This window comes from Culex pipiens, unplaced genomic scaffold (assembly GCF_016801865.2).
Source record: "Culex pipiens pallens isolate TS unplaced genomic scaffold, TS_CPP_V2 Cpp_Un0214, whole genome shotgun sequence".
NCBI lineage: Eukaryota > Metazoa > Arthropoda > Insecta > Diptera > Culicidae > Culex > Culex pipiens.
The window spans coordinates 1-14,592 of NW_026293031.1; the positions used below are offsets into that span (position 1 = coordinate 1).

Sequence of the window (14,592 nt, forward strand, 5' to 3'; positions counted from 1 at the left end):
AGTATTTTTATGGAAATTGTTGTATAGTTTATTGCAAAAGAATGTATTACCGTCAGTACGCGATTGTCAATTACAACATTTTACTTTGGATAGCCCAATCACGAAAATTTGATTTTTATCTAAATTTGGGTCTAATCTCAAATCTGACGCTACGAGAGGTTTTGTGTAATCTTAGATGCCGGGTTCAATAAACCATTTTTTTTTTGTTTATGAAATCGCCTTAAGACAGGGGTAGTATCGTGTGAACAGCAGTGCCGGGATGAAGGATTTTTGTCGTGTTCTTTTTGTGCTGTATTCGTGATCGTGTTCAGAGTGCATAATTGGCAAAGGAAGAACTAGATCGCTAAAAAATATTCGGAATGAAAAGTGACTTTTTTGTGTGCCTTTTGTTTCGCACTTTTGTCGTGAATTGTGTGCTGCGACGAGGCCACGCGCTTGCCTTACTGAATTATTGCGCCTTGAACGCCATTTTCGTTGAGTAATTTGTGTTTTGTGTGATTGTGTAACCTTAATTAATTATTTTTTGATTTTCAAAGTCCTTTTCTTTGTTGATCGGAAAAAATAAATTTATTTTTTTTTCGCCGAAAATAGTAGTTTATGAGCGAAATCAGTTCGAATTATAATTTTAATTTTTGTATTTTTTAATCTGGCTGAAGATTTTTTGGTGTTATCGGTATGCCCAAAGAAGCCATTTTGCATCATTAGTTTGTCACAAATTTGGCAGCTGTCCATACAAAAATGATGCATGAAAATTCAAAAATCTGTATCTTTTGAAGAAATTTTTGATCGATTTGGTGTCTTCGGCAAAGTTGTAGGTATGGATAAGGACACTGAAAAAAAATGATACACCGTAGTAAAAATTTTGAAGATTTTTTATTCAACTTTTTGTCACTAAAACTTGATTTGCAAAAAAAACTTTTTTTATTATTTTTTTATTTTTAGGGGACATCAAAACCCAACATTCCAGAAATTTCCAGGTTGTGCAAAAAAAGTTGACCAAGGTATGATTTTTTTTTAAAATTGATACTGATTTCTTTACAAAATTGAAATATTGGTCGCAAAAAATTTTCAACTCCATTTTCCGATGTAAAATCAAATTTGCAATAAAAAAGTACTTTAGTGAAATTTTGATAAAGTGCACCGTTTTCAAGTTAAAGCCATTTAATATGTAACTTTTTTGAAAATAGTCGAAGTTTTTAATTGTTTAAATAAGTGCACATGTTTGCTTACCTTTGAAAAAAATATTTTTGAAAAACTGAGAAAATTGTCTATATTTTACTTTTTTGAAATTTGTTGATACGACCCTTAGTGCTGAAATATTTCCATGCAAAGGTTTAAAAACAGGAAAATTGATGTTTTCTAAGTCTAACCCAAGCAATCCAACCCCCATTTTTTAATGTCGATATCTCAGTTACTAATGGTCCGATTTTCAATGGTAAAATTATCATATTCGTGAAGTTTTCCGATCTTTTCGATAACAATATTTTAAAGAATATTTTTTTCAATAGGGGGCAAACATGTGCACTAAGTTAAAAAATAAAAAACTTCGACTATTTTCAAAAAAGTTACCTATTAAATGGCTTTAACTTGAAAACGGTGCACATTATCAAAATTTCTCTAACGTACTCTTTGATTGCAAATTTGATTTTACATCGGAAAATGAAGTTGAAAAATTTTAGCGACCAATATTTCAATATTTTAAAGAAATCAGTATCAATTTAAAAAAAACCATAACTCGGTTAACGTTTTTTTGCACAACCTAGAAATTTCTGAAAAATTGGCTTTTGATGTCCCCTAAAACAAATAAAAAAAATTAAAAATTAAAAATGGTGTTTTTTTTACAAATCAAGTTCTAGTGACAAAAAGTTAAATAAAACGTTACTTAATCCACCAGAAGGTGGTTGCTGCCTTCCTCCTAAAAGCCTTGCAACCACACACTACGAAAGCTGTGGCTAACGCTTACTTAGTAAAGACACTATACATCTGAGTGCTACCATCTATGATAAATTCAATGAACCATTTGAAAGCACTGCAGTGTTTGTGTGCGTGTGCACTGAGCGGAAAGTTCTGACAGCTATCCGCCGGAGCGTTCAAATTATGTAAATAATGACCCTTTTTTGTATAAACCAAAACAGTTTTTCGACCATAACTTTTAAAGTACTGCACCAAACTGGATGAAATTTAAAAAAGACTTAAAGAACCTGAAAACGAATCCAAAAACATAGATCCGGATAAAACTGGTAGAGCCAGTTCCGAGAAAAGTGAGTGAGAAAATAAATTCTACGTCCATCCACACGCACAGACATTTGCTCAGAATTTGATTCTGAGCCGATATGTATACGTAAAGGTATATCTTGGAAGCTTATTCAAAAAGTTAAATTTTTGAGTGATTTTATAGCCTTGCCTCAGTGAGGTGAGGAAGGCAAAAATCACCAAAATTTTGTGAATCGTTTTTTTCCAGTATAGGCCTTATCCATACCTACAACTTTGCCGAAGACACCAAATCGATCAAAAACTTCCTTCAAAAGATACAGATTTTTTAATTTTCATACATCATTTTTGTATGGGCAGCTGTCAAATTTGTATGGAATATTATATGGACAAACTAATGATGCAGGCCAAGGGTGCATGATACTGATAATACTCGTCGGTTGACACACCTAGGCGAGAAACATCCCGGAAGGAGCTAACTACATCCGTAGTGCTGTTTGTACAAAACAGCATGGCTCTGGTTCCTTGCAAGTGTCCTATTTTCTTACCTCCACGTTGGCTTGGTTTAGTCATCATGATGACAAGGTGTAACCTAGCTGGTGGCCTGTGGAAACGACTCGTAAACCTTTGACCAACGAGGGTCAGAGTCGAGACGGCTAGAAGAAAGGGGCGCGACAATGTGGGAAAGGGAAGTAATTTGTGATTGTAGACGGTATTGTTTTTATTCGCAGTATGTTGAGTCAACTGCTGTGGATGTACCTGAGCATCGCAGAACGGGGTTTCTCTTCTTTCCATTTCAGCTAACAGCTATCTTCTGTTTATTTTGTTTCACTGATTTTCTAAAACGGCTTCCGCTTACTATCCTACGTTTGATTTCGATTTTACTTATTTGATTCTCTTATTTCTCAACGCTTTTTCACTCTATTTTACCAATTGATGCTGCTGTAAAAAAAACTGTCTGCTTTCCCTTAATTTGGCAGCGGTGTCAATTTTGTTTATCATTTGCCTTTTCTTTATTTATCTATTTGAATAATTTCTCATCTTCCCTGTAAATTGCCCTCAATACAATCTAAGCTTGTTTGTTACCTCTATTTATTAACTATTGTTAATTTCTATATCTACTTCATAAATTACTATCTTCCTTTGACTATTGATTCTTTACATAGTATATTTCCTTCACTGTCCATTGTTTTGAAACTTCACCCTTTTCTTAAGCAAGTGAGGTTCGAGCCCTTACTCAATTTTTGGAATGATCAAAGAATTAACACAAATATTACTATTGTACTTTTGAAAAACTTTTTTAAAATGCTTAGGACCAAAATATTGTAACACAGCACCGCGACAAAAGAAATAGCAACAGATAAACACGACTCAACAATAGGGAAGATTTCAGGAGAAAACAATACACAGTAAATAACAATTAGTTTTTGAATTCAAACTAAAAATATAACAGTTTTTGCTTTAATGAAAGTTGATAGGCATACTATAAATGGTTAGGCGCTTATACTTACATCAAACCCTACTTAATGTACCACCCCCGGCCGAGTTAAAATGCGTAACCGGAAAAGAAGGTGTGCATGCCTGGCACGAATCCTCAAAGCGTGTTCTAGCGTGTTGCTCGTACTGACTCAGAGCAAGGGTGAGATGTAGGTGTAAGGGCAGTGCGTGTTCGTCGGGAACCTGGTGCATAAGATCTGTCAAGGCCCGTTCTTACACTGAAAATTGCGAAATTGCGAATTGCGAATTGTGAATTATTATATGGACAAACTAATGATGTAAAATGGCTTCTTTAGGTATACCAAAGGCACTAAAAAAGTTTCAGCCGGATTAAAAAATACAAAAAATATATTTTTTTTTAAAAAAAAGACCGATTTCGTAGAGAATTGCTCAAATAAAAAGTTATCCAAACCGCAAACCGGGGTGACATTATTTCAATTTATTTTTCAATTAATATTCAAATAGTAAGACTTGTCTTAAAATTTAATTATTTTTTAACATGTACTGGGGTAGGCCACACAATATCCAATTACGTTTTTGCCTTCCTCACCTTACTGAGGAAAGGCTATAAAATCACTCGAAAACTGAACTTCTCAATTAGACCTCCTAGACCCTTCATGTATACCTATCGACTCAGAATCGAATTCTGGGCAAATGTCTGTGTGTGTGTGTGTGTGTGTGTGTGTGTGTGTGTGTGTGTGTGTGTGTGTGTGTTTTTTTTTTTTTTTACAAGGTCGGAATCTGCTACCAGACACCTGAGAATTCATTCCTCAGGTAGTGTGGGGTTGGGAAAACAAAAAAAAGAGTTTTCCCGACCCACTAAACCAGTCCTTGAACGCCGTGCCCTTGTCCCCCCGGGACCACCTTTCGGTATAACTTCGGGGGGAGGCGTTGCATTTTCTGCACTAGTCTACTTACAGGATCCATGCCGGGTGCTAGAACCATTTCCTGTCCTACATACATATGAGTCCATGCGAGGGTTTAACCGCGCCCAAGAATCGCGTTGCTTTTGATCGGCTAGTCATATGCAGCCCTCTCCTTGGACCATCGAGACGTGTACCGATTTGGTAGAGCCAACCGTCATAACGTGCTCTCCTTAACAGCCACACTCGTGGGTTCTCGACTCCTGTGACCATCGAGACGTGTACCGATTTGGTAGAGCCGACCATCATAACGTGCTCTCCTTCACAGCCACACTCGTGGGTTTTCGACTAGGCTCCTAGTCGTTCCTCCTCTGATCGTCTCTCCATTTCCGCTGGAGAGCCGAAGTGATCTGCGTCACCGCTCCGACGACCGCATTCCACTTGGCGATGTCGCTGCACATTCTTCGCACCACATTATCCGGGCTGGTGTCCGCTCCGATAATGGCCAGCATTTCGCTTCGCGCTGCCTCGAAGCGAGGGCAGGCGAACACCACGTGCTCCGGTGTTTCCTCGCAATCGACGCAGTCCGGACAGAGAGGAGACTCTGCATGTCCAAACCTGTGCAGGTACTTCCTGAAGCAGCCATGGCCCGACTGGAACTGTGTGAGGTGGAAGGTGACCTCTCCATGCCTTCTGCTCACCCACGTGGATACGGACGGGATAAGCCGATGCGTCCATCTGCCTTTCTCCGTGGTGTCCCACTCACGTTGCCACCTTGCCAGCGATTCGGCTCTCGCAGCTTCCCGGATACCTCTCGTGCCTCTCCGGGTGTAGCGCACGGTGTCCTCCTCCAGTGTGATGCCGATGGGGATCATTCCGGCTATGACGCCAACTGCTTCCGACGAAATGGTCCTGTACGCGCTTGCAACCCGCATGGCCATCAGTCTCTGCGTTCTGTCGAGCAGCGCTCGATTTCGCTTCGTCCCCAGCGCCGTCCACCATACCGGTCCGCCGTACCTAAGTATGGACGTCGCGACACTTGCCAAGAGGCGGCGCCTACTGCTCCTGGGTCCAGCGTTGTTCGGCATCATCCTCGACAGTGCCATGATCGCCTTAGCCGCCTTCTCGCAGGCGTAATCGACGTGGCTGTTGAAGTTCAGCCGGTCATCCACCATCACCCCGAGGTACTTGAGCGCTCTCTTCGAGTGCACGACGTGTTCTCCAACGTGAATCTGGGCCTGCTGCACCTTCTTGTGGTTACTAACCAGCACCATCTCCGTCTTGTGGTGAGCGATCCGCAGCTTCACCTCGAGCATCCAGTTCTCGATCATTGCGATTGCCTCCATAGCCAGCACTTCGACCTCCTCGACATTTTCGCCGGTTACCGTCAGCACTATGTCGTCTGCAAAGCCAACAATCTCTACGCCGTTGGGTAGTCCCAGTGTCAACACTCCGTCATACATTCCATTCCACAGTGCTGAACCCAGAATGGATCCCTGCGGAACTCCCGCGGTAACAACAACGGTTTTTTGTCCATCGGCAGTGTCGTAGACCAGCACGCGGTTCTCGAAGTAGCTCTTCAAGATCCTGCACAAATAGTCAGGCACCTTCATTTTGTGCAGCGCTGCTGCTATGGCCGCACAGCTCGCACTGTTGAACGCGTTCTTGACGTCAATCGTGACTATTGCGCAGCAACGGTTCCCCCTGCGTTTTTTCCTCCGCGCTTCGTCGGCTTTCTCGACCACTTTCCGGATGGCGTCCACCGTGGATCTCCCTTTACGGAAGCCGAACTGCCTCGCTGCTAAGCCATGCTCGCTCTCCGTGTAGGGGAGAGTGGGGAGACTTGATCCCCGGGGAGACTTGATCCCAAGCCTGTATCTCGTCAGCATGTGGGTAAAACAATTAGCTTTGTTCTAGACAGTTGTGCGAAATTGACTAAAACTCATTGTAGAAAACAAAGAAAAAAAATAAAAAATGTTTAGATTGAGTTACACACATTTTTCGAAGAAGTGCTGCAAAAAACTTCCAAGAGATCTTTTTTCTTTGTTTTGATAAGTATAGAAAACACTCAAAAATTATTCAAAAAAATATTTTTTATACATGAATTGTTTGATAAACATATCAACTCCAAAACCCTTACGCATTTGACGTTAAATTTATCGTCATACTATTTTTACAATCAATTGTTTAAAAAAGTGCGTTTAGGGAGACTTGATCCCTGCATTTTTACAGTCACTGGAATCAGCCTCAAGATTAAATAATTTGGCTGGGGTTTCGTACATAGTTTCCTTCAGTATAGTTGTACATAACTAACTGTAGTTTGAACCATTTTTCAAAAGTTTTGTAAACAAAAATGACCAGCTTTTGTAAACATGCTCAATTTTGGTCTAAAAAAGAAAATTTTAAGTTTTTAAATATTTTACATGCTAAACTTGTTATATTTTGAACACAAACGTACAGGTTTAATGTGAAATTGCTGTATCTTATAGAAAATAAAAAGTTTGAATTAATAAGAAACATTTTGCTTAAGATTTCTTCAAAATGTTGAAAGGGGGATCAAATTACCCCCAACATTTTGAAAATGCCAGTTTAAAATATTTTTTTAAAACGCTTGGCATTTTTCTAAGAGTTTATCTGATGAAATACCCTTATCAGCCAAACATAGTTGAATGTTTAAGCTTTCAATTCATGCAAAAAGATCATAGTTTTGTGAGAAATTGACAGAGTTATGTGCGATACAAAAAAAGGGGATCAAGTCTCCCCACTCTCCCCTACTTGGTCAGCCGGTTAAGGATGATCCGTTCCAGAAGCTTTCCGAGGGTGTCCAGCAAACATATAGGCCTATACGATGATGGGTCCCCCGGTGGTTTGCCTGGCTTCGGCAGCAACACGAGCTTTTGAACCTTCCACGGGTCGGGGAAGTGTCCTTCGTCCAGGCATTTCTGCAGGACTGATCGAAACCTGTCCGGAAATGCTAGAACCGCCGATTTCAGGGCGAAATTCGGGATTCCATCCGGGCCGGGAGCTTTCTTCACCTTCAATCTCTTCGCTACTGCCACAAGTTCCTCGTTGGTGATCAGATGACCTTCGGCGTTGCTACCCCCTTCGTCGTTGTACGGTGTAGGAGGCCATGTCGTTGGGTCATGTCTTGGGAAGAGCCCTTCCACAATGACCTTCAGCTTGTCGGGACACGTTTCAGCCACCATCGATGGGCCTCTGATCTTCGCCATCGCTACACGATATGCGCTCCCCCAAGGGTTTGCATCAGCGTCTTGGCATAACTCCTTGAAGCAGTTTGTCTTGCTGCATTTGATCGTTTTCTTGAGCGCGGCCTTTGCAGACCGGTACTCCTCTCTGCACTCCTCTCTAGTTGCTTCGGATCTTGCTCTCTGGACTCGTCTTCTGGCGCTGAGGCAACTTGCCCGAAGGGTACCGAGTTCTTCATTCCACCAGTAGGCTGGACGACGACAGTTCCTTGGCTCCAGTCTCCGCGGCATGGTTGTGTCGCATGCTGTCACCAGTTGTGCTGTTAGCACGTCGGCACTCAAGTCTTGGGGACCATCAAACCAATGGAGCGCTTCCACGAAGAGACCCTCGTCGAAGTACTGCAGCTTCCATTTCCTTCCGTAGGACCGGCTGCTCCTATCTGGTACAGGGGCTCGTCTCCCGATGCTGTACCGGATCGCTTGGTGATCGCTATGGGTATAGTCCTCACTCACCCTCCAGTTCATGTCGGCCGCCAGTCGCGGGCTACAGAACGTAACGTCGATAATGGACTCACGACCGTCTTTGCGGAAGGTACTGCTGGTTCCGCGATTCGCCAGCCTAACGTCTAGCTTTGCCAGAGCTTCCATTAGGCTATGCCCCCTAGCATTGGTGCATCTGCTACCCCACTCGACCGCCCACGCGTTGAAGTCACCTCCGATAACGATCGGGCTTCGTCCGTGTGTGTGTGTGTGTGTGTGTGTGTGTGTGTGTGTGTGTGTGTGTGTGTGTGTGTGTGTGTGTGTGTGTGTGTGTGTGTGTGTGTGTGTGTGTGTGTGTGTGTGTGTGTGTGTGTGTGTGTGTGTGTGTGTGTGTGTGTGGGTGTGTGTGTGTGTGTGTGTGTGTGTGTGTGTGTGTGTGTGTGTGTGTGTGTGTGTGTGTGTGTGTGTGTGTGTGTGTGTGTGTGTGTGTGTGTGTGTGTGTGTGTGTGTGTGTGTGTGTGTGTGTGTGTGAGTGTGTTTGTGTGTGTGTGAGTGTTTGTGTGTGTGTGAGTGTGTGTGTGTGTGTGTGTGTGTGTGTGTGTGTGTGTGTATGTGTGTGTGTGTGTGTGTGTGTGTGTGTGTGTGTGTGTGTGTGTGTGTGTGTGTGTGTGTGTGTGTGTGTGTGTGTGTGTGTGTGTGTGTGTGTGTGTGTGTGTGTGTATGTGTGTGTGTGTGTGTGTGTGTGTGTGTGTGTGTGTGTGTGTGTGTGTGTGAGTGTGTGTGTGTGTGTGTGTGTGTGTGTGTGTGTGTGTGTGTGTGTGTGTGTGTGTGTGTGTGTGTGTGTGTGTGTGTGTGTGTGTGTGTGTGTGTGTGTGTGTGTGTGTGTGTGTGTGTGTGTGTGTGTGTGTGTGTGTGTAGGGATGTGGGTCTGTGCACCAAAAAATATGCACTCGATTATCTCAGCACTGGCTTAACCGATTTGGACCGTCTTGGTCTCATTCGATTCGTCTTGGGGTCCCATAAGTCCCTATTGAAAATTATGAAGTTTAGTAAAGTACTTCAAAAGTTATGCTAAAAAAACAATTTTAACTAAAGTCCGGAAGATTGTAAAAAGGGTGGTTTTTGTAAGAAACCCCAGCATGTTATACATTTTTGTAAAGGTAGAAAGACCTTTCCAACGCGACCAATACATTGAAGATCTGACAACCCTATAAAAAGTTATAAGCACTTAAGAGTTATTTATACACTTTTTGGAGGCTAGATCTCAGATATTTAGATGAAAACGTATTCCAAATATATCATGCGACCTATCTTTGGATAGGTAATTTAAAGCCCTTCCCACGAGCGTGTCTATTTTGGATAGCATTACCCTTTGAATGAGAGGAAGGCACCAACCACCTAAGGGTGGATTAAGTAACGTTTTTCAATACAATTTTCTTTCAATAGTGCTTAAAAAATAGTTACATGGAATAGTGTTATTTAAAAAAACCGAGGTGACTTTGATAGTCACTGTGTTTCTAACAAATGCCAACAAGTTTGCAAATTGAAATGATAACATCAAATTAACCCATAGTAAGGTCATTTTCAATGTTTCATTAACAAAGTTTATTAACTTTTCATACAATGTATACACGATTCAATTCTCTAAGAAACTTGTTCTACTGAAAATGCCTACAAACCTGAAAATATGTTTGAATTCAGGTTCAGCAAGGCTGTGAGGCTGTCAGAACAAATGGGCACAAGTTAAAACAAGTTTAGCTTATTTTTAAATTAACTTAAAAAAAATGATTTCCCAAAATCCGCAGAGAAATCTGTAAATAGGTACAGATACAGACAAACATTTTGCTGACGAGCTACCATATTTTCAAAAATAATGTTTTTTTTTTTGGAAAAAAAATTTTGTCAAAAAATTATTTGACATCAATTTTTGCAATCTTAAAGAACATAATAAAAACTTATGTTAAAAGCACCGCTTTCGACCTACAAAAATTGATTTTCAATTAAAAAAATAAGTTTTTGGATTATTTTAAATAGTGTTCATGAGTGTTCATTTCTAAAGATGTATTTTTTGAAAATAATTCTAAGAAACATTAAAGATTGGACAACAACTGATTTTTGAGATACAGCGGATAAAAGAACGAACACAGGGAAATTCAAGTTTTCTAAGTCTCACCCGAAAAGCCCAACATTTTCTTTTGCCAAAATCTCAGACACTAAGGGTCTAATTTTAAATGCTTAAAATTGAAACATTTGTGATTTTTTTATCTTATCTTATCTTAATATTGCGAAAATTTCAAATTCAAGACTAACAAAAAAAGCGTTTAAAACAAAGAGAAAGAATCATGAAACCTTATTTTAAAATGTGATAAGACAGCACAACGACAACGATGTGTCACCGGTCACCGGTCGCCACTCAAATATTTACGCCGTGAACGAATCTGCATAAACTCGATCGTCACATCGCATATAGTATCAGCTCAGCCCTCACAAGTTCGACAGGTTTCGAAGCTCATCCGCGTGCGCGATCGGCCTAGTCTGAAACTGACCGCCCGCGACAACGGTTACAAAATGATTCCGCATTTATTGCTAATAGTGCTGCACGTTATCAGCCTCGGAACGATCTCCAGTGCTTGCACGAGGTATAGACTCGCGGCTAACAGCGATATATCCGCTAGAAATTCTGTTACATGCCATGCCATATATGCATGTGCTATCAGCTGTTTTTAATGGTTTACACCTTGAAAAATCCGGGCCGACGTTTTTACAGTGACAGTGATAACTCAGTGTTTCGTTCCAGGGCAGTGCTGTACAGTGTCACGCCGAGTTCCGACGAGCAGGTCGGCTATCTGCGGATGCTGGAGAAGACGAACGAGGCGATGGACTTTTGGGTGCTCACGAGTTGGACCGGTAAGAAGCGTGACCTTGCGATATCTAAGTCTGAATAACGGGAAATGCTAGTTATGTTGAAATTCTGTCGAAACTGCATTTTATGAGGATTGTTTTAGAGGTGTTTAAAATAAAATGTCGAAGCCACTCGCAAGCTACACCATTAGTTTTACGCATCGATATTAACATTTGATGGTCGATTCTATACCTCAATGGTTCATCGGCTGAAATTTTTAATTTCTTGAATTTTAATCATTATCTGGGATGTAACATAAATATTCTTTATATTATTGTTTATTTTTCATTCACATAATCTGGTTACACCTTAGGCGAGGAGGCGCACGTGCTCGTACCGGAAAGTGAGGACGCTAGATTCAAATCTGATCTAAAACAACGTGGAATAATACCAACCGTTCGCAACTCCAACATTACAACCTGCGGCAACAGCAACAACAACAGCAGCACACGATCTGAACGCAACGCTGCATACAGCTCAAAACCTGGAACGCTAGATTTTACCAGTCGATATTTGAACCATGCGGATATCAACAGGTACATCGATTATTTGGGCAAGAAATATCCAGATTTAGTTACGGTGACCACTATTGGTCACTCGTACGAGAGGCGACCCATGCGAACGGTCACGATATCATCCGGAAAGCCCTCCAAAACAATGATCATCGACGCCGGAATCCACGGTCGAGAGTGGATTGCCCCAGCCACCGCCCTGTACCTGATGAGTCAACTGGTGCAGAACTCCAACCGACACCGAGAACTGCTCGCGAACATCACCTGGATCATCCTCCCACTGGTCAACCCCGACGGCTACGAATACTCACTAAATTCCAACAAATTCTGGCGCAAAACGCGTCGCCCCGCGAAACGCTGCGTCGGAACCGACGCCAACCGTAACTTCAGCTTTCACTGGGGTGAAAAGGGCGCCTCCCGCCAGGAATGCTCCCAAACCTTCGCCGGCCCAAAGCCCTTCTCCGAGCCGGAAACCCAAGCCCTCCGAAATCTCCTCCTCGCCAAAGGCAACATAACCTCGTTCTACCTAACCCTCCACTCCTACGGCCGCTTCCTGCTCTACCCGTGGGGCCACAAGAAGGACCTCCCCCGTAAGTGGCGCCTCCTGGACGCCGTAGCCCGGGCCGGAGCCGTGGCCATGAAGCGGAACCACAACGTCAGCTACCGCGTCGGAGGGGCGGCCAAACTGCTGTACGAGGCGTCCGGTGGAAGCGATGACTTCGCGCTGGCCGTTGCCCGGATTCCCCTCTCGATCACGATGGAACTTCCCGCCGGCGGCAGTGGTGAGAGCGGGTTTCACCCGGCGGAGTCGCAGATAAGCCGGCTCGTCGAGGAAGCATTCACCGGCATTCGGGCGATGGCACTCAAGATGGTGCAGATGGACGTTTGAGCGAGTGGTTCTTATCGAATAAAGTGTTGTGTGATAAAGGGTTTTTACTGAAAGCTTGCTGGTTTGTACTTATTTACTGGTTTGAAGAATGTGACTAATTCTTTTAAGCTGGGGCAATCTCGGAAGGGAGTAGTTTTAAAATAGACGAGCTCCTAGAATTAAATTTGATGACTGTTTAATCCTTGGGGGGATTCGAACTGTAATTGATTGTAAACAAACAATTTATTTATAATCATGGGTTTACAATTTATATGCGTCAATCTGTCTCCAAAAGCGCTGTCACTGGACTCGGGCCTAGGCTGTTACTTTCCAATTCCGCTGCGTAACTCTCACACTTTCCAGATCTTCCTCCACTTGGTTCAACCACCAAACTAGGACCTAGAAGGAAGAAATAGTTCAGAAATTGTTATCCTGGTCTTCATGTATTTAATTATTGTTTTTCTGTCAAATAATGTTTTCAAAAGTTCAAGAATTTTGTCAAGAAAAAGTTTAGAACAGGCCTGCCCATCATCCCGCCCGACGGCTTTCTAGAATACACTCAACCCCCGGTGGTTGGTCACTTTTTCGTTTGACACTTTTTTAGTTTGTACCCCGTTGGTTGGTCAAAGTCAAACTAAAAAGTGACGAACTGTCACTTTTTACACGGCGCTCACGCACACTATCAAAACAAACGTTTGGTAGTGTGTGTGAACTCCGTGTAAAAGTGGTGTCAAACTAAAAAGTGACCCCGTTCGTTTGACAACAGTTGGTGTCAAACCATCGGGGTTTGAGTGTAGTTGTATGGCTGGTCTATTAGGCTGTAAATATTAAATTAATAGTTGAGCACCAAAATTTAAAAAAAGAAAAGCTTGTTATCAATCACATTTTATAACAAAAAAATAATAAGGAACTTTTATTTGTTTTTATGTTTAAGCCATAAAATGTTACGTTTTATTTGGATTTTGCTTTAATTTTTTTAAATAAACCAATGCATCTGTACTCTCTTCTGCTAAATAGATAGGATAACCAGCAAGCTTAGTACAAGAGAGCACAGAGGCATCGAAATGTTATTGATTCAAATACAATAAGTTCAGTACAGAGTTTTGGAGTTCCTTTCAGCTGTGTGATGCATCATAATCCATTTTAGAACAAATATTCCTTTAACTGAAAAGAGAAGAAAAATATTTAACAAACTTGCACTAAATTTAACTAAAACATTATTTTCAATTGCATTTAGTTCTTATCATTTCTATATAAATATTTTCAGCATCAATTATGATGAAATAAACACATTGTACAATGTACAATAGTTTTGTACAATGTTTTCGATATATACCCCTTTTAAATTTTTGATATGAATAATTTATGATATTTATGACAACAATTTATGTATCAAATTTATTTTCATCACATAAACTTGAACCCCTTTGGTAATAAGACTGGTAAGATTTATTTTAATTTCAAGTCATTCGGACCAAATCACTTCATTTATTAGCTAAGAAAATAAAAGACCTTTCTATAACTCAAAAAAAATATCATTCAATTTCAATTCATTTATGAGGACTAAAAGCAAAAAAAAATAGTATTTATATTGCAAATATTTTTCAAATTTTTTCGTCATTTATAACGTAAACTAGGAGCTTCAAATATTATTTTAGTACCGAGAACTGGGGTGACTTTGATAGCAAAGCAAAGCAATCCACTTTAACGACCCCCGGGTCTTTTGTGGGCTCTGTTGCAAGTTTCTGCTCATTTCTAGGCGTCCGAAGGTTATGTGTGGTGAAACACCCAAAACCTGTTTTGCGCAAATGGACCAACGTTTTACTTCCCCATCCGATAGAAGGCCAGGAGGATAAGGCGGGAATCGAACCCACGCCCCATAGCAACATAGGGATCGGCAGCCGAAGCCGCTAACCACCGAATAAAAAACGGAATGCATTATCAGATTCTTTGGACAATTAACACAATTAATTTTAAAGAAATTAATTTTAAAGAAATTTCGAAAAAAAAATCTTACTTTTCATAATACCTAACATTTAACTGAATTTTGGTT

General features: G+C 41.3%; 1 protein-coding gene across 1 annotated transcript; it reads left to right on the top strand.

The window, feature by feature from the left end:
• The first annotated feature begins 10,737 nt into the window (after window positions 1-10,737).
• On the top strand, window positions 10,738-12,676 carry LOC120432096 (carboxypeptidase B-like). Its single transcript, XM_039597231.2, has 3 exons — window positions 10,738-10,896; window positions 11,055-11,164; window positions 11,473-12,676. Exons 1-3 carry the CDS (start codon window positions 10,826-10,828, stop codon window positions 12,558-12,560), a joined length of 1,269 nt encoding a protein of 422 aa, XP_039453165.1. The 5' UTR covers window positions 10,738-10,825; the 3' UTR covers window positions 12,561-12,676.
• The last annotated feature ends 1,916 nt before the right edge of the window (window positions 12,677-14,592 follow it).

Bases quoted from the DNA above. Each gene is read 5' to 3' on its own strand.
- LOC120432096 (XM_039597231.2), top strand. From the start codon at position 10,826: ATGATTCCGCATTTATTGCTAATAGTGCTGCACGTTATCAGCCTCGGA. The intron at 10,897-11,054 runs GTATAGACTCGC...GTTTCGTTCCAG, and splicing joins ATCTCCAGTGCTTGCACGAG to GGCAGTGCTGTACAGTGTCA. The intron at 11,165-11,472 runs GTAAGAAGCGTG...GTTACACCTTAG, and splicing joins GGTGCTCACGAGTTGGACCG to GCGAGGAGGCGCACGTGCTC.